Source organism: Petaurus breviceps, unplaced genomic scaffold (assembly GCF_028583685.1).
Source record: "Petaurus breviceps papuanus isolate PSGF00001 unplaced genomic scaffold, PetGlider_PUasm1.0 551, whole genome shotgun sequence".
NCBI classification, from domain to species: domain Eukaryota; kingdom Metazoa; phylum Chordata; class Mammalia; order Diprotodontia; family Petauridae; genus Petaurus; species Petaurus breviceps.
Genome location: NW_027186372.1, coordinates 20,984,120 through 21,008,871, shown reverse-complemented (window position 1 = coordinate 21,008,871; position 24,752 = coordinate 20,984,120). Strand labels below are relative to the sequence as shown.

The 24,752-nt window shown below is 33.1% G+C and overlaps 1 protein-coding gene across 2 annotated transcripts in view; it reads left to right on the top strand.

Annotated features, from left to right (window-relative positions):
- GABRA1 (gamma-aminobutyric acid type A receptor subunit alpha1) overlaps positions 1-11,901 on the top strand; it is a 79,620-nt gene extending 67,719 nt beyond the window's left edge. For both annotated transcript variants that reach the window (XM_069102426.1, XM_069102427.1), the window contains exons 8-10: positions 1,545-1,697; positions 5,499-5,701; positions 8,984-11,901. In XM_069102426.1, the coding sequence (XP_068958527.1) occupies positions 1,545-1,697; positions 5,499-5,701; positions 8,984-9,295 (668 nt within the window). In that variant the 3' untranslated portion in view covers positions 9,296-11,901. The remainder of the gene's footprint in view (positions 1-1,544; positions 1,698-5,498; positions 5,702-8,983) is intronic.
- Positions 11,902-24,752: the final 12,851 nt, after the last annotated feature.

Here is a 24,752-nt window from a genome sequence, read left to right as displayed (position 1 = left end):
CTAATCTGATCTTTAACCATATCTGCCTATATGTATGTGTGTATATAAATATATATTATATTGCTATTTCTCTCTCTCTTTCACTGTAAATAAATAGAAATATACACTATGCCATGTATGGAAAAAGGACAACAATTGAGGAATGTGATTTTCTGCTTTTTTATTCAAAGCTATGTAATTTTTAACCACTTAAGCTTCATGGTTCTTTTTACTTTTACAAGGATATTGAATAGCTATTTCCTAAGTAATGTGGTAATCAGGATAAAAATTAGAATATTAATTATAATCAAATATTATATAATTCTAATCCTTGGAGAAATCTCTTACACAAATATGGGAACTGAGGCTCAGAGAAGTTGAATAGGTTGTCCATGATAACATAATTACCTAGTGACAAAATCAGAACTAGAACCCTTTCTCCTTATTCTCAGGACTATGTCTATCTTAGTCTGATTTACACTTCCTAAAAAAAAATGCTAACTTTTGGTAGGCAACATTCGTTGAAGCCCCTTCTCCCTCAAGTAGTAATAAATGAATGAGATTAAGTTTGCAAATTTCAAACATGTCTAAATTTCCTAAGTTTACTTTTTCACACCAGATATAGAAAGTGAATCAGACATTCTTTCAGCCGAATAGTTTCCTTGTGAAATATTGCTTAATTAAACAATTAGATTTTAGGTACTGAAGCAAATACAGAGAACTAAAGAATGAAAAAATACTATCAGCATTTGTTCTTTAGTAATATCATGTATTTCTATTTCTACTGTTTTTGGTAGAAAAATAAGCTTCTTGAGGGCAGGGGCAATCTTCTTTTTCTCTTTGTACCTTCAGCACCTATGACAATAGATGACACATGAGAAGTGCTTCAAAATGTTTATTTACTTAAACTTATTTCCTTACACACAGAAAGATGACTATGCTCTAACTGATTAATTTAAATTTTGGGAACATGAAATTGAAAATTATACCTTAAAAAAGTAAGCTATAATACACTGCAAATCAATTGATTTGTCAAAAGAATTATAGAATCATAAATTTTAGACCTTGAATGGAATCTTAGTGACCATATATTACACATTCCTCTCCACCCAACTCCAAAAGGGTCTAGTGGATAGAACACTAGATTTCACATTATAGTGCCTTGGTTTGAATCTTCATTTGGTTATATTTTACATTGTGACCTTTGGCAAAGCAGTTTATCTTTCTAAGACTCAGTTCCCTCATCTATACAAATTGAGCTATATTGAATAATCTACAAGATCTCTCTCAGTTCCAAATCCATCTTATATGATAGAACATGTAGATGAAAAATACTAAAGCATTGACCTAGAGTTGAATTATGCTACATGAGAGAATTTTGTGACATTGGTTATATCTATTATCTTGATGTCTTGGCATTAGGAATTTTGTTTTCTTCCAAGGTAAACAAGATTTTCCATAGTGTGCTAATACTATCAGCATCTAGTATCGGTGAGTCTAAGAAAAAATATTAAAATCCCTAGGGCAAACCATATCTTATAATTTCTTTTTTCATTTGTTTCCAGGGGAATATGTGGTCATGACCACTCATTTCCACTTGAAGAGAAAGATTGGCTACTTTGTTATACAAACATACTTACCCTGTATAATGACTGTTATCCTCTCCCAAGTTTCTTTTTGGCTTAATCGAGAGTCGGTTCCAGCAAGAACTGTATTTGGTAAGTGCAAGATAAATATCTAAATTGCATTCACATATACCTAGGAAAAGAGTGAAAAAATAATGTATCAAAAGTATATACAACTCTTTAACAAAAAAAGAAAAAAGACTATGCCAAAAAAAAAGGAATTTGACAACAAAGATAAGCAATATTTATTCACAACAGTCAAGCAGTATTTGCTTTTGAAAATACCTCAAGTTTCCTTTAAATAATAATGTCCAAGTAAGAGCACCGGCCCCAGTGTCGGGATGACCTGGGGGATCGAATCCCGGGGTCAGATACTTAGCACCACACCCAGAAATAACTGGCCGTGTAACCTTGAGCAAGTTACTTAATCCCAATTGCTTAAAAAATAATTATAATAAATAATATTGTCCACTGATAGAGGTAAATCATAATTCTAATAATAAAATGATTTTAACATGTGATATATATTTAGAGAAAACTATGCAAAGTGGCATCTCTATAGCTGAGCAAAGAAATATAATGGTTAATAGGGTTTTTTTAAACAAAAAAATTTCTCCATTATCTCATTATGATAAAAAAAAAACCACAAAAATTATCATAAGTACTATTGAATTTTACTTTGTAGTCGATTTCCAAAACATTTTCACCAGGATTTCTTCCACTTTGGACAAAAATAGTTGGGTTTAAGGAATTAGTGCAGAAGACAGTGTGATGGGAGGAAATGGTGGCACAGAGGAGAGCCCAACTGTGGGTACAATTGCACTAGGAAATACAACAGACTGTCTTCCAGATTGCCAGATTGTGCATCCCATTTCTCTATCGTGGTTATAAGAAAATAATTACTACTTACTAGCTGTGCAAGTTGCTTAACCCCAATTGCTCTCCAAAATCAAACCAAAAGAAGGAGCCTTTGTCATAATATTTTCCAAAGTTTTTTTTTCTCTGACTGATACATGCCCTTTTGATGATTATAACTACATAGCAAACCAACTCCAGTCAAGGTTTCTGAACATTGAGATGCATTTTTTTTTAAAAGCTTTGCCTTCAACAAAATCCCAAATACTTTTTTTCCCCCTGGGCCCTTTATGTCTTTAACATTTCCTTAGCAAATATGTTTCTGGTCTTTTTACATTGAACTCAGTATATTATTTTAAACAATGCCCTGCCTGAAGCATTAGGGACTATACAAAAACATTATGCAAAACACCCTAAAATTTTGCATATAAATTATTTATTTAAACTTAATCTCATAAATTAGTGAATTATTAGTTATTGCAAATATAATTATTGTCCTTTTAATTCATTGTAAATCAAAATGAAAGCAGGCTGTTAGTTATATCTGCTGTCAATTAATGGATATATATTTAATCAGTCAATGAACAAAAAATGATTAAATGACTATTATCACATGCCTGTACTACATACCAGAAATGAAATAATCTCTGACCTCAAAGAATTTACATTATATTAAGAAAGACAAAATAAATATGTATTTATCTGTGTGTATAAATTTCTATACATGCATGCATATATGCATATTATATGTATTCATATTGTGTGTGCGTAATAAAGTGTATGAGCAGGGTATGGAGGGAACAGGAGCTACTGGCATATAAGAGGTTTAAGTACTTGGTCCATGACTGTGGTGTCTAAATGCATTATTTTTTAATTGCTTATGATCCATTAATACTAAGCACTGTGGACATAAAAAACAAACAAACAAACAGGAATTAATTATATTATATGATAGAATTATCATGATAGCAGATAGATGTCTGATTGAATGTAAATAAAAAATTGTGAAATATTCACTATATTCCATGGATTTCAGTAACATCTCAATGCCCAAGTTATTATTCCTTTTATCAATTGTCATAAGGATCATCACTCTAAAACTATAAGAAACATTCCAGGTATTCTGTTCCAACTCCCTCCTCTTATAAATGAAGAAATAGTATTCTAGAAAATTTCAATGATTTATCCATGGCCTCTGCCTCCTATAAGTTAACATCTTACAGCAGATGCTAACAACTAATTGTTTTCTTTCTTAAATCACTGGTACTCGATAGGAATCTTAGTAGTTGCCATTAGGTGATTTTAAGTTAATGAAACATGAAGAAATTTCTATGCTTTTCTCATTAATGAGATACTTTATGGAAAGAGATATATGACCTTAAATACTTCATAAATGGAAACTATTATTATTAAATCAGCTTTTCATGCATATATTTAAAAATGGAACCAAGGCTTGCTGAAGGGGGAATCAATTCCATATACATTTTCCAAAATAGACCATAGGGGAAGGGATAAAAATAGGAGCATCAGAAAAGAAGAGAGGTTCTCATGATGTAGATTAAACCAGAAATGCATGCGATGTAATTAAAAGCAGGAGAATCAGAAGTTAGTTTGTTTATTAGATACTTAGCATTGATTCAACTCAGAAAGTATCTATTGAGCTCCTCCTTACCATGTAGAATTTTTGAGATTAGAAAACTAGCAAATGGCATGGTCTATACCCTCAATTAATGTGCACTATTGCAGTTTTGTGACCAATATAATGTGGTTTACAAACAACAAAAGGAAATTTTATACCAGATTAGCAGTTCCTAGAAAATATATTCTGGTTTGCAATATTATAATCATGCTCAATTATGAAAACTTAGCTACTCTGATTAAGATAATGATTCAAGAGAATTCCAAATGACCAATGATGTTAACTGCTATCCCCTCTTCTAGAGAGATAATTGATAAAGCTTGAGTGTGGATTTTTTTTATCAAATGTATTAACCAAAAGTCAAAATCCATAGCTTAAAGACCGTTTTTCCTTTAATGTAGAAAATTATCAAATTCTTATCCATATTTAAAAAAATCTTATTTTCCCAAACATTGTCATACCTATAAATATTAATTACTTTTTAAATATTTCTTTAGTTTTAGTTTTCAACCTTTGCTTTTTATAAGATTTTTAGTTCTTAATTCCCTCCTTCCTTACACGCCCTCCCCCTGAGGGCATGCAATCTGATAAAGGTGAATATGTAGGATCATATTAAACATATTTGCACATTAGTCATATTGTGAAGGAAGAATCAGAACCAAAGGGAAACACCTTGAGAAAGAAAAAAAAAAAACAAAAGAAAGAGGAAATAGTATGCTTTGATCTTCATTCAGACTTCATAGTTCTTTCTCTGGATGTAGATAGCATTTTCCATTATGAGTCTTTTGAAATTATCTTAGACCGTTGCATTGCTGAGCATAGATCTGAACATACTTTTTTTTTTAGAACTTTCCTTATTTTTTCTTGTTTTATATGTGTTTTTTTTGCAATATGTCTAATATGGAAATGTTTTACATGACTTCATATATATGTAATTGAAAAACATTGCTTGTCTTATCAATAGGTGGAAGAAGGGCAGAAGAGAATTGGAACTAAAATTTTTAAAGAAATGTTAAATCATTTTTAATGTAATTGGGAAAATTTAATAAAATAAGTAATTAAAACAAAATGTGCATCAAATTTTTCTGTATGCCTCTCCAGAACTTTCCATGTTGACTTTGAAGCCAGAGAATGTAAGTGATTCATCCAAAATCAAAAAGAAAATAACACAAAGAAAGTAAACATCTAAAATGGAACCTAAACCTAGGTCTTCTTATTCCAGATGTAGGAGCAGTATTAGATCAGTATTCACTCAGCCTGAAATCTGTCTCCCCAAAAATGGAATAAATGAGAAAACACCTCCTCACTCCAGAAACTTATATAACATCCATCTACTAATATATTAATATTCTAAATGGTTTTTTTGCATATTTTGTGTATTTTTTCTTGTTTCCCTCCAGGAGTGACAACTGTCCTTACTATGACCACCCTGAGTATCAGTGCCAGAAATTCTCTTCCCAAAGTGGCCTATGCCACAGCCATGGATTGGTTTATTGCAGTGTGTTATGCCTTTGTATTTTCGGCACTGATTGAATTTGCTACTGTCAACTATTTTACCAAAAGGGGTTATGCTTGGGATGGCAAAAGTGTTGTTCCTGAAAAGGTAAAAATCTTTAACAGTTATTAGAGCATATATCATTTCTTTGTGTGTCTCTGAAAGTTAACCAGAAGAAACTTCAACCAATTACAATGATAATATTTTTTACCTCTGTTGAAGATACCTTGTCAACAAATTAGGCCAATAAGTGTTTATATGCCTCCTATGTGCTAGGCATTTTGGAAGGCATTCATCAAGTAAATGCATTCATTTAATCAGCAGTTTCTAATATATATACTACATACATAGACTATGTTAATTGCTAATGACTAAGGGAATTTAGTAAGGTAAACTACTAAAGTAATTTATGGAGCCCCCAACTTTCAGGGCTTTATAGTATATATGTTCCTTTGAAAGTTCCTTAACATCTATTAGTCTCAGACTCTTCACTTATAAAACAAGAGATTTGTAATAGATGACCTTAATTTGCCTTCCAACATTAATACTAACATATTATGAATTCGTATTTTGGTCTTGGAAGACAGTACCAGGAAAATGAAAATAACTTGTGAAGAGTCAAATTTAAAGTTAATATCAGTAAAAAAGAAAAAAAAATTAAAAACAAAACAATTAGAGCTAAAATGAATTGACTCAGGAGATAACAGGTTTTCTTCCTTCAGAAGCCCCTTACATGAGCACTGGTACAGTATGTTATAAGGGGGTTCTAACATTATGGAATATATGTGTTGCATTGGAAGACCACTAAAATATTTTACAAATCTAATTTTTGGGGATTGTATGAATTACATGATTCAGTAAAATAATTATTATGCAAGGTGAAAATGGAAAAGTGCATAATTAGTGATATGAGTTCAGAGGACAAAGAGAAATCACCTTTGGCTTGGGGAAGAGAAAACTGAAAATCAGAGAAAGCATCTGGGAGGAAGGGATATTGACCTTGATCTTAAAAGATGAGTTGAATTTCAAGAGACAGAAGTAGGGATTGGAATGATCCCTGGCCTTATAGACTTAGGAGAAGAAAATGAAAGAGATATATTGACATGCGGAAAAACTGAGAAAACATTTGTTTTACTCTCAGTGTTGAATGTCAAAGCATTATGTAAATGGTCTCACATTATTAATGAATTAACTAACATTACTTGTTTGTATGCTGAACTCAATCAGGCTAAATTTTTATAACAAATTTCTAGTCTTTACGTTGCCTAGTAACTTCCATATTATTATTATTATTATTACCATTATCATTATTGTTAATTGAGTAGGTGATGTTCCTAATTACACAGATGAGTCTTTTTCACCAAAATGCAATCTTTCTTCATAGCATTGTTCTAAATTTACAAATAATTTTTCACCTTTCTCTTCTGAAGTTGACTGAGTAATCCAGGGTTTGATTTTTAAGCCAACAAACAAACAAAAATCCACCTCTGTCAAAGAATGAATGTGTCTGAACATAGGTTCAATGATATTAGGGTTTTGGATTAAGATGTTAGGATATTTAAAATTTGGAAGGAACCTTGAGGTCTCCAAATGAAAGGTTCCTCCTACAATATGCTTGACAGATGGTTCATCCAGTCCCTGTTTGAACACTTCCATAAGCTTTTTGGGCCTAATGCCAGCTTGTCTGAGTGAGGTTGGTTATGAACAATCTAGTTCTAGCTGATATAAACTGTCATGTAACTATGTTACACTATCTGTTCATGAGTTCATGTTATTTATTCTTATTGCATTTTAAATGCTCTAAATGAAAGTTTAGTTTTAGAAAGAATTAAATCACATTTTAGTAGTGCCTATAAAGGATTAAAGTATTCCTAAAATATATATTCTTCATTGATTCCTTTTTGAACATATTTATGCTATATTGAAGAAAAGATATTTTGTTAATTGAATAGTTATTTGCAGATAATAGCAGAAAGAAGTCTATTATTAGAAATAGAACAATTTATTTAGTACATCTGAATTCTAAAATCTTGATATATGCAATTTTAAGAAGCAAGGGAACTGGCATTTATTAAGCACCTATTATGTTCCTGTGCTAATTATGTTATAAATATCTCATTTGATATTATAACAACACTGCGAGGTTAATTTTTTTTATGCCCATTTTTTTTTTACAGTTGAGGAATCCAAGGTAGGCAAAGTTTAGTTGACTTGTCCAGGGTCAAACAGATAGTAAATAACTAAGGCTGGATTTGAATTTGTGTCTTCGTGATGCTAGGCCCAGTGCTCTATCTTCTGTGTCAAACTATCTCCCTCTAAAGAAAACAGAGATCACAGAGTATCCCCACCAACACTGAGGAATATATTCAAAATATTTATTTGAATGAAAATGGGACTGTCTAAATTAAGATGTAATATCTCCTCCAATGGTTTATTAAGCAATGAGATACAAAATTTCTTTTGGGTGACAAAACACGTGTCAATTAAAAAAACCTGAAATTTTCAATTGCCAAATATTTAGTAATTCACTATTTGCCTTGCTCTATGAATAACATGACAAAACATCAGAATTTAAGAAATCCTCATTTGAGTTTCTTATGAGAAAGTGAAACTAGAGATAGGTGAGATTGAAGTTACCTGTTAAAATCCATGAATATTTTACCCTGTAGAACATGGCAGAAACTTTGGAAACAATGCTGTTGGTTTTTTTTAATAATATAAACCATATCATCCAGGTTGACAATATATAAGCTACTTATTTAACTGGGGAGAAAAAGAAATAAAACAATCAAGTGTACATCATATCTCCTTGATAATGCCATTCCCTCAAATTATTCATATCACAAAACTTCTATTGTGGTTCTTCTTTTGAGCAGGATCACAACATATTTCTTTCCTCTACAGAAGTCCACTCTAATGTTCTGTGAGTAGGACTTTTTCTGCTATCTTTTGACATCTCATGGATTACCACAGAATAAAAAGACTGTATAGTGGTTAAGCTCTTGTCACATGACCAGCCCATCATTTCTTTCACAATCTTTTTAAATGACATCTTGATGCTATTTCTCCTGTAGAATTGCTTATGTGCAATGTGTTAAGCAATTTTTCGATCCCATGGCTTTGTTCAGTGACTTTTTTGTCCAATGACTTCTCCAAAGATTGTAATGATTTTGAGACCAACAGACATGAGATACTATAAAAAATACTAGCTGGAGTCATTATTACTTTGAAAGCTAGAGTTGGTGTTTAGTCTTTGTGGAATCAGCATGAAAACTGAGAAAATTGAGAAATTTTAAACTTGTATGCCTTATATATTAGGACAAATCACTGACTGACAATTATAACAAAAACAAAAACTGAACTGAATGCTTGTTTTCCTTCTTTCTCCAGCCAAAGAAAGTGAAGGATCCTCTCATTAAGAAAAACAATACCTATGCTGCTACAGCAACAAGCTACACCCCTAACATCGCTCGGGGGGATCCTGGGTTAGCCACCATTGCTAAAAGCGCAACGATAGAGCCCAAAGAAGTCAAACCTGAAACAAAACCACCAGAACCCAAGAAAACTTTTAACAGTGTCAGCAAAATTGACCGACTATCAAGAATAGCTTTCCCATTGCTTTTTGGAATCTTTAACCTGGTCTATTGGGCTACTTATTTAAACAGAGAGCCTCAGCTTAAAGCTCCCAACCCACATCAATAGTCACTTTAACTTGCATAGTCTTGTTCAATCTTTCCACACTGGGAATTGCCTTCCGTTTTCAACACAGTAATTCCCATTTGCTTCATTGCCTCTGTCTTAAAGAAACTGAAGGTTTCCTTATTTTAAAAATAAATCATAACTTAACAAGAAACCCTGTATGTTGAATCCAAAGCTTTATGGTAAAATATACCTGGGAAACTGGATTTTGAGAGAGGAAGTAAAAAACAAACAAACAAACAAATCACAAGATAATGGAAAAGAGGAGAGAGAGAGAGAGAGAGAGAGAGAGAGAGAGAGAGAGAGAGAGAGAGAGAGAGAGAGAGAGCACAAAGAAAGGAGGGAAAATGAAAGGAGTAGTGAAAAATACTCAATAATCTCACCAAAATTTATGTAGATATTATATTGCCAAATTCCCTAACAGAGATACTATATGTCAAAATATTTTTATGCAAAAGATTTAAGAAAAAAAATGTGTGTATAAAAGTTAAAAAAAAAATCTTACTTCGGTATTGCATAGACTATATAATGTATTTATTCTCTTCATTGAAATGATGGAAAGATTTGATTTCTGAGTTTTCCAAGTGCTGAATACTATTACACTAATTCTATTTTTGAACCCCCAAGCTTATTGTTATAGAGGTAAATACTATTTTAAAATATATGGAGATTTCATATTCTAAGGTGCATTGATGAATGCTTCAATTTGTCATTTATTGTCATTGTTTGTAGCAAGCAGTCTAGATGAGGCATCATCTGAATAGCATTCTTAATAGAATGAAAAAGTCTTCCCCTTTCCAAAAATCTAATCCCAGTAGAACCCAGGTCTTAAGAGGTTGCTTCTTGTCTTGAAAGTGTTGTAAGAGGGGGCGAAAAAAAGTATTTTGCAAGCTCTAGATATGTTGAATGTATTATTTTCTATAACAGTACATTAAAAGCTTTAGACTGAAATTTATGAATAGCAAAAACAAAATAGAGTATTTAATATATGTAAATAAATGGCATGAGATTGTACATTTTTTTTTTTACTTTTTTAAAGTTGTGTTCTTAAACTACTCTGCAGGGCTCACCTCTGTTACGTCTTAATATGTTGTTATTTTCTGTGGAAACATATTTAGAGCCTGCATATAAAAGAGACTGTAGGAATCAGTAAATGTATAAAAGATGAAGATATTGGTTGGAATTATACAGATGGAGAGAAAGCTGGAAATTTCAAATATACCTGATGCAGAGTAGTGAGTAAATTACTCTCTGTTCCAGTTCCAGTTATAGAGAAACATTCAAATTTAGGTTACTGTATGGTAGAGAAAATAGAGATTAAAAAATTGTTCCAGCTACAAAATCATCTGTATATTACTGCTATATTTGTTGATACATAACTGTTACAATAAGTGATGTACTATATGTAGCATTCAATATGACACAAACATCATACACAAAAGAATGTACAGAAAATAGATTTTATTGAGTAAACTTACTACATTTCATTTTTACTGTAGCAATATCTTTGTAGGAACACTACGTAAGGGCTTTAAATATACAATGTCCGTTTTGCAGGAATACTATTTATTATTCCCTAAGAAATAATTCTAGTCAGTTTCATTATTGCTGAGAACTTTTAGAAATAATCATTTAAGTAGCGGTTATTTTTGAAGTGCTCTATTTGACTGAAAAGAGTTTTGAAGATATTTAAATTCAGTAATCCAGATTTCATGGGCCATGTTCTAAATACATTTAAAATACCACCACATGAAACTTTTGCAGAAATGTTCAGTGAGACAGTTGAGTTTCAATCATAAATGTGGGGCAATATTGGATCAAGTCTTTTCTCTAAAAACTTCTCTCTAATGATAAAAAAAATTACAAGTGTGTGTACACACATGTATGTATATACATACATATATGCACACATGCAAAGAATGCTCATCTGACACAAGATTTGGTCCTGTCTAAACTTGAGGAACTAATCTGCAGTTGACCCAAGTATGTCTCACCTTCTGCTATCATGTGTAGATATATATGTATAGAAAAACAAACACAATAAAATATGGCTCTTCAACTTCTCTGTACCTGTTTATCTTGTTCCTTTTTGGTGTTAAACTAATGTGTTTATTTAGAGCGTTTTATGCTCCAGGTTACTCACGGCTAAATTTTGGTCTGCATTTTGCACAATAGATATGGATATTACTTAAGTAGTCTGCTTTTGCTATGCAATGATGGCATTCTATGACCTCTTTGTTTGTTAGTATATGTGGATAGTATTTTATTGTATGAATTGATTGCTCAGTTTATCGAAGACCAGATACTTTATGTACCTTTTCTACAGTGCTTTGCTAAACCATGTAATACTAGTTAAGTCTTCCTTGAAAATAATGGTACACTCTTATAGAGGACAGTTCCTGTTTACTCCTGGGATAATTTTAAAGATGACATTGAATGTTTATTGCACCTCAGTGCAGTGATGTGGCAATAAAACCTAAAACAAATAGAGGTTGTTTATGGCAGACGCATGCATTGCTTTACAGAGTTTAGCAAAAGCTCTTCATTTTACGTCAGGCTGTAATTCTATTATAATAATAAAGCTAAAATCATTCAATAACAAAATGAAATTGTTTACTTTGTTTCCTTTATCAGTCACTAACTACTCTAGTGTTGAGAAACAATTTTATTTTCTTCTGTTTTGGGGGGACCCAAAAATGAAAATCAACATAGTGCCGGTCTGCAGGGAGCATACATCTTACTGAATAATTCTTTCAATCCCTCCATAATTACTGAAAAATTATATTAGTACATAGGTTCTTAGGATCACAGGCTTAGATATAGAAAAGACCTTTGAAGTTATGCAATCAAATTCCCTTCTTTTGGATATAAGGAATTGAGGAGAGACTAAGAAATTATCATAATTAGAGCCAAAGTCCTCTGACTACCACCCTGTATGCCTTCTATTGTATCAGGCAAAGAAAAAAATAGCATAACGAGTTAAAATGTGATTTTTGACTTGATAGTATGGTGGACAATTTTCAAAAATGTAAAAATTTTGATTGTCTCAGAAATTGTAACTCTGCATACAGTCAAAACAATACTTCATCCCCTTTAAACATTGTTTTCAGAAGATGAATTTAATCATCATAAGCATTACACTTCCCAAATATCTCTTTATACATAAGAAATCTCATCTGAAAACTCTCTAAATATGTATCCCTCCCTCCTCTCCTCTCTTCTCCTCTCTTTTTCTCTCTCTGTCTCTGTCTGTCTCTCTCTCATTCTCATTTGGTACTCACAACTACCCTGTGAAGTAAATAATTATCAGACATAATTATCCTCATTTTACAGATTAGCAAATTGAGACCCTGAGAATGTAGATAACTTTTATATGTCCATTACACAATTCAGAAGCAGGATTCAGAAATAATCATCCTGACTCAATGTATTTCTCTAGGGAATAAAATAAATAGATGAAGATGATTTTTTATTTGTCACTAATATTTTTGCATGGATTTATAAAAGGATCATTAAGAATAGAAGAGAAGAGAGTATAATGGAAGAGAAATGAATATATTACACAACATAATGAAAAATAACTATATAAATTAATATAGTAAATGCAATTAATATTATATAGTATCATATAGAATAAATATTATAATATACTATAATATGCCATAATTTTCCAAAATAGTGTAGTATAATGAAACATAATTTAAAATAATCTGATTTAGCATATTATAACATAACATGAGATGATATATAACATCATATGGGATGACATGGCTTGGTATTGTATAGTGTATTACAACTTAATGCAATATAAAGTAAAACCCTCTTTCAATAAAATACAATGGGGCGGCCAGGTAGCACAGCGAGTAAGAGCACCTGCTCCAGTGTTGAGAAGACCTGGAGATCGATCCCGGGCTCAGACACTTAGCACCTGCCCAGAAACACCTGGCCGTGTAACCTTGAGCAAGTTACTTAACCACAATTGCTTAAGGGCGGCCAGGTGGCTCAGCGAGTAAGAGCACCAGCTCCAGTGTCAGGATGACCTGGATCAAATCCGGGCTCAGACACTCAGCACCACAACCAGAAATAACTGGCCGTGTAACCTTGAGCAAGTTACTTAACCCCAATTGCTTAAAAAAAAAATAAAATACAATGAATGTATAATATTATGTAATATGGTAGGATAGACAGAGGAGAGGAGAGTAAAATATAGTACAGTAGTGTTGACTATTGCAGTTTATTATACTGTTATACATCATAATATAACCTAACATGATAGTGCCTTGTATCACATGGTCTGACATGATGATACATATTTGACATCACATTATAAAATATGATATTATGATATCATATGAAGTGATTGATGTGATGGGATATGACATGATAATACAATCAGATGTACTTTCTTTGACATATCAGACCTATCCTCAATAGAAAAGGCTTTTACGCTTTTTTTCCTCCATCCATATTGATAGTGACTTTGTATGCAACCTTCCTTTATTATATCTGAACAAATGGCTCACTGAAAATTGTTACCATCACAATAGATAATCTCAGAACAGTTTTTTTAATGCATAAAACTAACCACACTTTTTAAAGAATTGACCAATCAATTATTTCCTACTAGGATAATACATAAACTCCTCTGAATGATTTCCAAAGCCTTTCACAATCTCACATCCTCCCCTTCACATTTCTAATCTCTTTATATGAGGAATTGTGCTTCACAGAAAGCAGTGTGGTATTACAGGGATAAAAATGCTTAGAGTGGGAGTCAGAGAACCCTGGTTCAATTCTCTTTGGCTAGAATTTCAACTCTGATTCTTTAATACTTGAGTGACCATGAACAAGTGAACTCCTTATCTGTTAACTAAGATGATTGGACTAGATTTTTTTTTTTTAAGATTCCTTCCAGGTCCAATTGTATCAAGCTGCATTTCAATGGTCAGATTTCTGTCATTTACACATAATGCCTTTCAGACAAATCATTTTCTTGCTTCCTCTCTCCTCCTCCTTACATGGCACTCCATCTTCTCTCACAATGTCTTTGTGTAGACTGTCCTCTATGTCTAGATGTACTCCCACCTCACCATGCCTCAGAGATTCTCCCTTCCTTCAAAACTCAATGCTGAAGTATGCCAAAAAGTGTATTGTAATTTCTCCAGTTACTATTTGCCCTTTCCTAGAAATAATAATAATTAATAAGAACAATGGCCAGTATTTTATATAGTGAACACTTTGCCTATATTCATGTATTTGTGTTACATGTGGTCATCACCCTATAAGCAGAATATAGTAAGCTTCTTCAGGGAAAGAACTGATCTGTTTTGTCTTTTTATGCTCAATGCTTAGCACAGAGACTGATGCATAGTAGGGACTTATTACAACTTTCTAAATTGCATTGAATAAAGTCAATTCAATACTGTCAAATATCTGTAGTTACTTCATACTAAATATTTAGACATAATGAAATATATAAAATGAAATGGTCTTTCTATGTCCTGCTTTTGGGGATGACTTCTAGACTTGTAAAATGGACATTTCCTCTCAAAACCTTGAGAAATAAATGCCAAATATCTCTCTCTCTCCTCTCTCTCTCTCTCTCTCTCTCTCTCTCTCTCTCTCTCTCTCTCTCTCTCTCTCTCTCTCTCTCTCTCTTTCTCTCTGTCTCTGTCTCTGTCTCTCTCTCCTCTCTCTCTTGGTATATATATATATATATATATATGTATATGTGTACATATGAATATATGTATATTTGTAGTTACTTTAAAGGCCTTCAGAATAATCAAGGATGGTTGTAGTTCAAGTAACTATTAAAGAACATCTAAATAACTAACATTATTTAACAGCTGTAATAACTCCCATTTCCATAGCACTTTAAGGTTTGCAAAGTATGTTACATATATTATCCCATTTTATCCTCATGACAACCTTGAGGTAGCTATTATTACTATTTCTATCTTGTAGATAAGCAAACTGAAGTTAAGTGACTTGTCCAGAGTAACACATCTAGTAAGATGCTGACTATATACTTAAACTCAGTTTTCCTGACTAAGTCCAGTACTCAATCCACTGTACCACCTTGATCAACATAATATACCTAATTGTGCACAGTACTCTCTTACACACACACACACACACACACACACACACACACACGCTACTTACACTCTCCCAAGCTTCAGGATTTTTCATGCTACTGTTTTCAGAGCTAATTCTGTTTTTATCTAAGTGGCGTTATCCTGAGAGAGCTGTGGTCACCCTTTTCCTAGGATATGCTCTGGTTTTTGCCCAGGAAGGATCACTCGTCACCTGGAGTTGTGAGTACTCTTCTTGCCCCTAGAACTGTCATCAAATTCACTGCTCTCCTGTAGTTGCAAAGGCTAGCTCTTCTCTTCACTGAAGAACTGTGACCAGGGTCCTTGCTCCCTTGTGACCAATCACAAGTGTTCCTCTCCACCCTAGAGCTGCAATCCACACCTGCTTCAGGGTAATAGAATTGCCAGTCAGCACCGTGTGTACCCAGTGCCAGCAAAGGATTCTTGTACTTCTTCTGACTGCTTGTCCAGGCTCCTTACTGTCTCTGGACTGAGAGCTGCCAAAGCTGCCCCCAATGCTGTTTCTATTTCAGCCACCTTCGAGACCCATTGTTCTTGCTCCTGTTCCTTTCCAGGCCTGTACCTACGCCATATTGCAGACCTCTCCTGTGCACTTCTTATATTACTTTAGGCTGGAAAAATCTCTCTCTCTGAACTTTAATTGGCTTTGCTCCTTCAAGATTTGAAATGAGGAATTATTTTGAAGTTATTTGAAGGGGAATGGTGGGAGAGTTCACCTGGGTTGCAGCCTATACTTCACCATCTTGACCCCCCCATGTTTTTTTCTTTTTTTAATTAAGTAGCTGAAGCAGTATGTATCCCTCACTTCATAACTTCTCCTTATTGTACTTTCCTGAGAGTCTCCCTATATATCCCACCCACTAGATGATCATAAGGCTTTCAGAAAATTAAGCATAGCAACAAAGGTTGCAGATGTCAGTTATTAACCAATAAAGATAGAAATAAATATTATTTCATGGAAAAACAAAAGGCTGAAGATGAAAATGTCTCAGCATACATTTACTGCAAGATAAAAAAACAAAGCCACATTTCATTGTAACATATAAAGTTCCAGGATTTCAGTGAAGTAAACTGTCAAGGCTCTCTTTTCATTTGGTCAATCAATCAATCAAAAAGCATTTCATGAGAATTTATTTTGTACCAGTCTTAGTTTACAATCTATAACTCTAACAGATTCTATTGAAAGAAAGTATGGAATTTACATGAGCATATTTGTTCAAGGAGAATAAAGAAATAATGCTCAAGAAACCTGTTGAAATAAAGAACTGTATTTTATATAATAGAATCAAATCCATTTTTTCTCCTAAATCTCTCTCTCTCTCTCTCTCTCTCTCTCTCTCTCTCTCTCTCTCTCTGTCTCATAAGCAATCGGGGTTAAATAACTTGCTTAAAATTACATGGCCAGTTATTTCTGGGTGTGGTGCTGAGTGTCTGAGCCTGGGATTCGATCTCCAGGTCATCCCAACAATAGAGCCGGTGCTCTTACTCGCTGAGCCACCTGGCCACCCCAAAATTTCTCTATCTCTTAAACCAGTACAGCAACTGTAATTAATTTTCCAAATGCATTGTTGTACCTTTATTCAGGCTAAGCATAACCATTCTTACATGCCATTACTAGTTAGCAGTGGTTTGCATATTAGTTCTAGCTACCAGGAGATTCAAGAACATAGAAATATCTCCAGACAGTAACAGTGCTGCAATTAAAATAAATAGTACTTAAGGTTGTAACACACATACACACACACATGCATGCACACAAAGGCCTTCAGACCCTGAGAGTTGGAATGTAGCAACATATGAAGAACTTTGTTAGTTTAATTGTCTTTCCTGTGAGTTCAGGCCCTCTTAGATATTATAAGATATTATATATTTAGATATAGTCAAATATGGCGTTAAAAAGTAACAAAAGGGGTATTGATTACCAGTAATTCCTTCATTATTTGGGATTACTTTTTGGTCTCCTTCCATATCCTCTGTAAAGTAAGAAAGAAGAAGAAAGTATCCTTAGGGTTATACAACTAAAACTTAGGCAAGTGCTATTTAAAGAAAAGATATTTTGGTTCATATTCATTTTCTGTTATTTGTATGTATAAATGGGAGAAATTTTTCCAAGGTGCATGTAATACTGGCACAATCAAAGGTTCAAACATTAAATATTTATCCCTTGAGAAAATGAAAGTGTAAACCTCACCTGTATTTGCCATCTCTCCTGGGTAAGGGAAAGTCCATATTTATGTTGTTGATTCATTTAAGTTTTATTTAAGTCTTTTTTACTCCACTGGGGGTTTTCTTGGCAAAAATAATAGTGCAGTTTGTGATTTCCTTCTCCAGCTTGTTTTATAGATGAGGAAACTGAGGTAAACATGGTTAAGTGACTTGCCTAGATTCACACAGCTAAGGGTCTGAGGCCAGATTTGAATTCCAAAAGATGAGTCTGTCTGACTCCAAGCCTGGTGCTTTATCCAATTGTGTGCATCCACACATACATAGATTCATACACACATATACACAAGCATATATGTATTTATATTTATTCATACATAAGCTGAATTTGCTTCCGGATCAGAGAAGATTTTAATTTCTGTATTTGACAAAGTATATTTATCCATAAGCAAATGCATCGATAAATTTGTAGAATTTCAAGTTCAAATGGGTTTTAAGTTTCAGAAAGTCTAAACTGCTCATTTAATAGATACAGAAATGGAGACTCAGAGCAGTTATGACTTATTCATCTCGTTGAAAATAAACCTTAAACAATTCAAAGCTAATCAAAAATACTTTTCCCATATCCAAACAAATGTACATATATAAAATATTCATAACAATTAGGCAGCCTCTTCCACTCTGTCTCTATTATCTTCCTTTGTTCTTTATGCCTATATAACTTCCTGGGGAAGAGGGGGTTGGGTCATATTTAGATTCTTCTTGTCCTATTATTTTCTTGTTTTATTTGATGAATATATTTCTGCATTCACTTATGTGTATATCTTTATGAATCTTAATTATATGATTACATTCCACTTATTGATATATCTTGATGTAATTCTTATTGTTTTCTTTAAAAGTAAGGGTACAAAAAGGCCAAGTCAAGTTCTTTTTCAAGAAGAAATCTACAATGTTATTAAAGTCCCCTGTCTACCTTAGGCCTAGTTACCTATATACTTAAAAAAAACTTCCCCTATATCTGCACAGTAAAGTTAAAGAATTTCCTAAGAAAATAACTGAACATTCTTTGAAGGAAAATCCCCTGCCTCAGAAACAGAGGCCAGTAAAGAAATTTTGTTCATATAGAAGAGGATTCCAAGAGAAATAGTTTTTTTTTTAAATATAGGAGGAATGTAGGGACCTAAATATAGCATTTGATATAGGATATGAAAGTATGCCAGAAGAAATTTCATCATAAGGGCTTAAATATAAATAACAAAAATATTCATCCCTCCCCCCCACCATAAGAGACTGATTTTAACAAAAATACATAAATAATCTTCTGAGGGAGAAAAATGTGATAAAACATGTGAGACTTATTCAGGGATATAATAATTCATGCAAAACCAAAGGGGTTTTACACCTTGGAGAGAAGTAGTGAAGTTGGATCTGATATCTATAAAAAGAGATCTGTTACTTGAATAATAAGAGCTTTTCCCTCTAAAATCTGGGGTAAGAAGAGAGGAGATGGGATCATGTGAGATACTAAAGTTGGAAGAAAAAATTCAATGGGATATTGATGTAGAGAAGTTTGGGATAAGAGACCTGTGTGTGTATGTATATGGATATATGTTTATATTTTACATACACCCACATGTAAATGCACACATATTATATATTCAAATAAACAATTACACAATAAATATATAAATATATATTGCACAATTTAGTTATTCTAATTATATTAAGTAATTTTGTCTGTCTGATGAAAAGGAAGTCTTCATATTTATTCATTTTTATCCATAGAAAATATTTCTTAACCATGACTTCCTTGCATTGTAAAACAAATCCTGAGTCAAAATATATGTCTTTTCAAAACACTAGGTGAGGGCAGAGACAAGATGGCAGCAAAAAAACAGGAAAACTCCCTGTGCTCCCCCCATAACCACCTCAAATACCTATAAAAATGCCTCCAAACAACTTTTAGAGCTACAGAACCCACAACATGAGAGAAACAAATGTCCCACTGAAGACGGGCCTGCAGAAAAACAGAAAGGGTTCATTGTAGCCTGCTGAGAGCCGAGCCCAGCCTCAAGTGAGCCTGTGGTTTTAGCTTCAGTGATGCCTGACCATCCTTGGCTAGAGGGAACTCTAGAGAGTGCATCACAAATGGCTGTGGCAGTTACAAGAATTATCAACCCATAAATGCCAAAGACAAAATGAGAGGGTAAAGGTGCTGGAGTGTGCAACCAGTGAACCAGAGAGTGTGGAGGCTTCAGAGAGGGCAGCCAACTAAAAGATTCAGCAACTGTGGAAACCTCAGTGATTTGGAACAAAGCTTTCCTCTCTGGAAGCAGAGTTCAACTGTGGTAAAAAGCATAAAAGTCATATAACTGAATGGCAAGATGAGCAAGCAAAGGAAGCAAAGCAAGCACAGGAATACAACATTGGATTCTTTTTGGGGGACAAAAAGGATCAAAGCATGGAACAGGAAGAGGACAATGAATTCAGAACTCCTGCACCAAAAGCTTCCAAGAAAAATATGAATTGGTTATAGGGCATAGAGGAGCCTAAGAAGGATTTTGTAAAACAAATAAATAATAGAAGTGGAGGAAAAATTGTGAAGAGAAATGAGAATGATACAAGAAAATCATGAAAAGAGATTCAACAACCTGACTGGAGAAAATAACACCTTAAAAAAGTAGACTAACTCAAATGGCAAGAGAGGCTTAAAAAGCTAATGAGGAGAAGAATGCCTTAAAAAGCCAAATTTGCCTGATGGAAAAAGAATCTCAAAAGTTCACTGAAGAGAAGAATTCCTTCAGAATTATACTGAAGGAAATTGAAGCTAGTGACTTTATGAGAAATCAAGATACTATTAAACAGATCCAAACATATGAAAAAAAATATAGAAGGAAATGTGAAATATCTCATTGGAAAATCCACTAACCTGTAAAACAGATCCAGTAGAGATATATAAAAAATTATTGGACTACTGGAAAACCATTATCAAAAAAAAGAACCTAGAAATCATCCTTCAAGAAATTCTCAAGAAAAATTGCCCTAATATTTTAGAACCAGAGGGCAAAATAGAAGTTTAAAGAATCCACCAATCACCTCCTGTAAAAGATCCCCAAAATAAAACTCCTAGGAATATTATAGCCAGTTTCTGAAGTTCCTAGATCAAGGAGAACATATTACAAGCAGCCAAGAAGAAACAATTTGAATATTGCGGAAACACAATCAGGATAACACAGGAACTGTCAGATTCTACATTGAGGGATCAAAGAGCTTGGGATATGATATTCTGGAGTTTAAAGGAGCTGGGATTAAATCCAAGAATCACCTAAACAGCAAAACTGAGTATCATATTTCACGGGAAATTATGGTAATTCAATGAAATAGAGGACTTTTAAACATTGAGGAATAAAAAAAAGAGTTGAATAGAAAATTTGACATTCAGATACAAGAAGCAAGAGAAGCATGAGAAGGTAAACAGGAAAAAATTCATAAGGAACTTATGAAAGTTGAACTATTTACATTCCTACATTGAAAATGATAATTACAACTTATGAAAATTTTCTCAGTATGAGAAGAGTTGACGGGAATATAAGTATGTGTGTATGTGTGTTTGTGTGTGTGTTTGTGTGTGTGTGTGTATATATATATATATATATATATATATACTTATACATGTATATGAGAGTATATGGGCATATGAATACACCTACACAAGTGTGTGTATGTGTGTGTACAGGTATACATATACAGCGGGCACAGTATCAATTGAATTGTAAGGGATGATACTTAAAAGGTGAAATTGAGAGGTGAGAGAGGAATACAATGAGAGGAGATGGAGAGAAACAGAATGGGTAAATTATCTCATATGGAAGAGGTAAGGGAAAACTGTTACAATGGAAGGGAAGAACAACAAAAGGGAATGGGTCAAACTTGCTCTTATTGAATTTGGCTTAGGGAGGTAATTACTTATACACTAAATATGGTATCTCACACTACAAGAGAGTAGGGGAGGAAGGTTTGAGGGGGGGATGATGGGAGGGAGGGTAGTTAGAAGCAAACACTTTTGACAAGGCACAGGGTCAAAGTAGAGAAAAGATCAAGTAGGGGAGAGAAAGGATGGAGGGAAATATAGGCAGTCTTTCACAATATATCCATTATGGAAAAGTTTTGCGTAGCTACATGTGTACAACCTATTTTGAGTTGCCTATCTTTTCAGGAATGGGGGGTGATGAGAGAGGAAGGGAAAGAATCAGGAATTCAAGTTTTAAAATAAAATATTTAAATATATATATATATATATATATATATATATATATATATATATATATAACATGGAACTGGGAACTGGGGTTTAGAAGTTTATCTTGCCCTACTGGAAAGTCAGAGGGGGCATGCAGGAGGATATAGGAGAGAGCAGATTGGGGGAGGGTATATTTAGTGGGATCGCTGTTTTGGAGTGGCAGGTAGGGGAAAGACAGGGAGAAAATTTGTAACTCAAAATCTTGTGGAAATGAATGACACAAACTAAAAATAAACATAAAATTTAATTTAAAAAAACCCTAGGTGATATGACATGTCTTAATTCCAAAGAAAATCTAAATATTATCCTCAGATTAAGTCAACATGATGCTATATAATTGTCAATTCAAAAACTGAGCACATTTTAAAAAATAAGACTCTACTTAACTACAGAGAAACTTTAGTGTTAGGATTTAACTTGATAGAGGACTTCAGAGTTTTATAATCAGGAGAAGTATTTGCTTTATGTATCAATCATATTCAGTCTGCTGACCTTATTAGAGACTTGAAAAAAGTTTGGTGGTGATTGCATATAATCAGGTCAGCTCTTGTGTAAGAATAAAGGAAAAAAAGTATCTTTTAAGAATGGGATTAGGGAATAAATTCCCTGTAGTCAAAAATGCACCCCCTCCCAAAGTTGAATTTTCAAGAAATGTGACCACATAATTCTTTCTTGTGTTTCTTAAGGATGTTATTGAATTGTGGCAAGGCTACTGTGTTCTAAGTTTTTTCAACTGAAAAAAAAAAGTTGAACTCCATATATATGTATATATATATATATATGTTTATGTATATATATGCACATATATTTATACATAATCTCAGACCCACATACATATACATGCACATATACCCATCTCCACACACATACACACATAGGTAGATATATCTAAGGACAGGGATGAAGATAGAGATGGGAATAAGATTGGGAGAGGCATCGATAATGTCTGTATGATTTCATTGTTAATAGATAGAAAACTCCCAGGAGAGAAAATCATCTCTAATAATACAAAATGGCACCTTCTCTGAAACTTATCGTATTGAGCCCTACCTAGAGCACAGATATATTAATTGACCTGTTGAGGTTTATAGAGTCAGTATTTGTGGAAACTGATAAAGACCTGATGTCTAATTGTCCATAAAGGGGAGTCAAATTATATTTGGATGACTCCTCAGGATATTTCCAATTTAATTAAAATTAACTTTGATCAACTCTCTTCAGTTTTTGTTATAGATTCTTAGACTACAGAATAGGCAAGGATCCAATATATACTGTTAAAATCAACATGGGAATAGATGCCTATAAATATTTACAAATAAAACCATATTCTGGGCATAGGGAAAGGAAATTATATTACCTGATATTTGTATTGCTTTGATTCAATTTAACATAACTAAAGCAACAGCATAACAATTTTAAGGAACTTTTGTGAGATGAAGAACAAGAAAAATAAGACACAAATAGTACCCTAAAAATAAAATCTGGGATGGGGGAAAAAAGAAATACACTTCAAAATTTCAAAGACCTCAGGATTTCAAAAATTGTGGTATTGTGTTAAGATCAGAACTCTTTCCATTTTCATCCATTACAAATTCTCAGTGATTTTGTGGGCAGTTTCATGTGTTACTGTTGAAAATACCATGTAAACATATATAATACAGTATATTTTATGTTATATATAATATAATATATGTAAATAATATTTTAGCTAATATCCCCAAAACTTAAAACTACTCTGTTTCCGGGACATGTTATATGGTATATTTCTGTTACTGTGGATAATAATGTTTGTGTAAATAATAAAATGGATTATAATATGCCATTTTACATTCATATATGCATATAACATACACATTGTAGTATATGGTATAATGAATATCCTGTCCATATAGTTTTCATAATGTATATCTGTATATGTGAGTATATACTATCAATTTGTGTATATGTATTTGTGTGTATATGGGTGCATATATATGTTTATATATATATGCATATATTTCTAAGAGATATTGATATCTGATCTTATTCTCTGATAATTAACAAATTCCTACCTAGTCATATTATCCCCATCCAAATGATTCTAAGCTCCAATTGTCACCATTTAAATTAATCCCTCAGCCTTATACTTTATTTACAGTCCCTTTAACCCTATCCAAGAATGTACAACTCTAAAACTACTCACCCCTGCTACTATGCTCTCTGTAATACCTACTCCATAGCAAACAAACTTGCTTTCATCTTAAAGTCTTTTATTTTTCTATTCTTTCCATCTTCTGGCTCTCACTGAAACTTGACACCTTCTACATGTCACAACAACCTTTACAATACTAGAGGGGTTGGAGTTGGAATATTCCTTCTTTCCTATTTTCACTTTGAGGTTTCCCCTCTGAAATCATCACCTAGTCACCTCTCTTTCTTTTCTAATAACAATTATGTTAACTATTTTCTAGTGACCTCCATGATACTCTCCTTTCCTCAATGCATTTGCTACCTGACTACATCTCTTCCCCATCACCTGCCCTCATTTTATGATACTTCAACATATATATATATATATATGTATGTATATATATGTATGCATAAATTCTCAAACACCATAACCTCTCCATCTTGAAATCTCCTCTTTTCTCATGACAAACTCCTCCACCCACCATAGTCATACAATGATGATAATGGCTTAGATCTTCATCAAGAAATATTCCATTTCCATGTATGTGGAAATTCCTTTATCTTATCACTCTCTTTTTATGATACTACCTCTTCATCTACCTTACAAACTCATTCTGTTCTTTCTCATGCAACTACCTCTTCAGTAATGGCACTCACTTTCCTCCCCCATTTTGATCTTTTGGTGAACCAGTTCAACTCTACACTG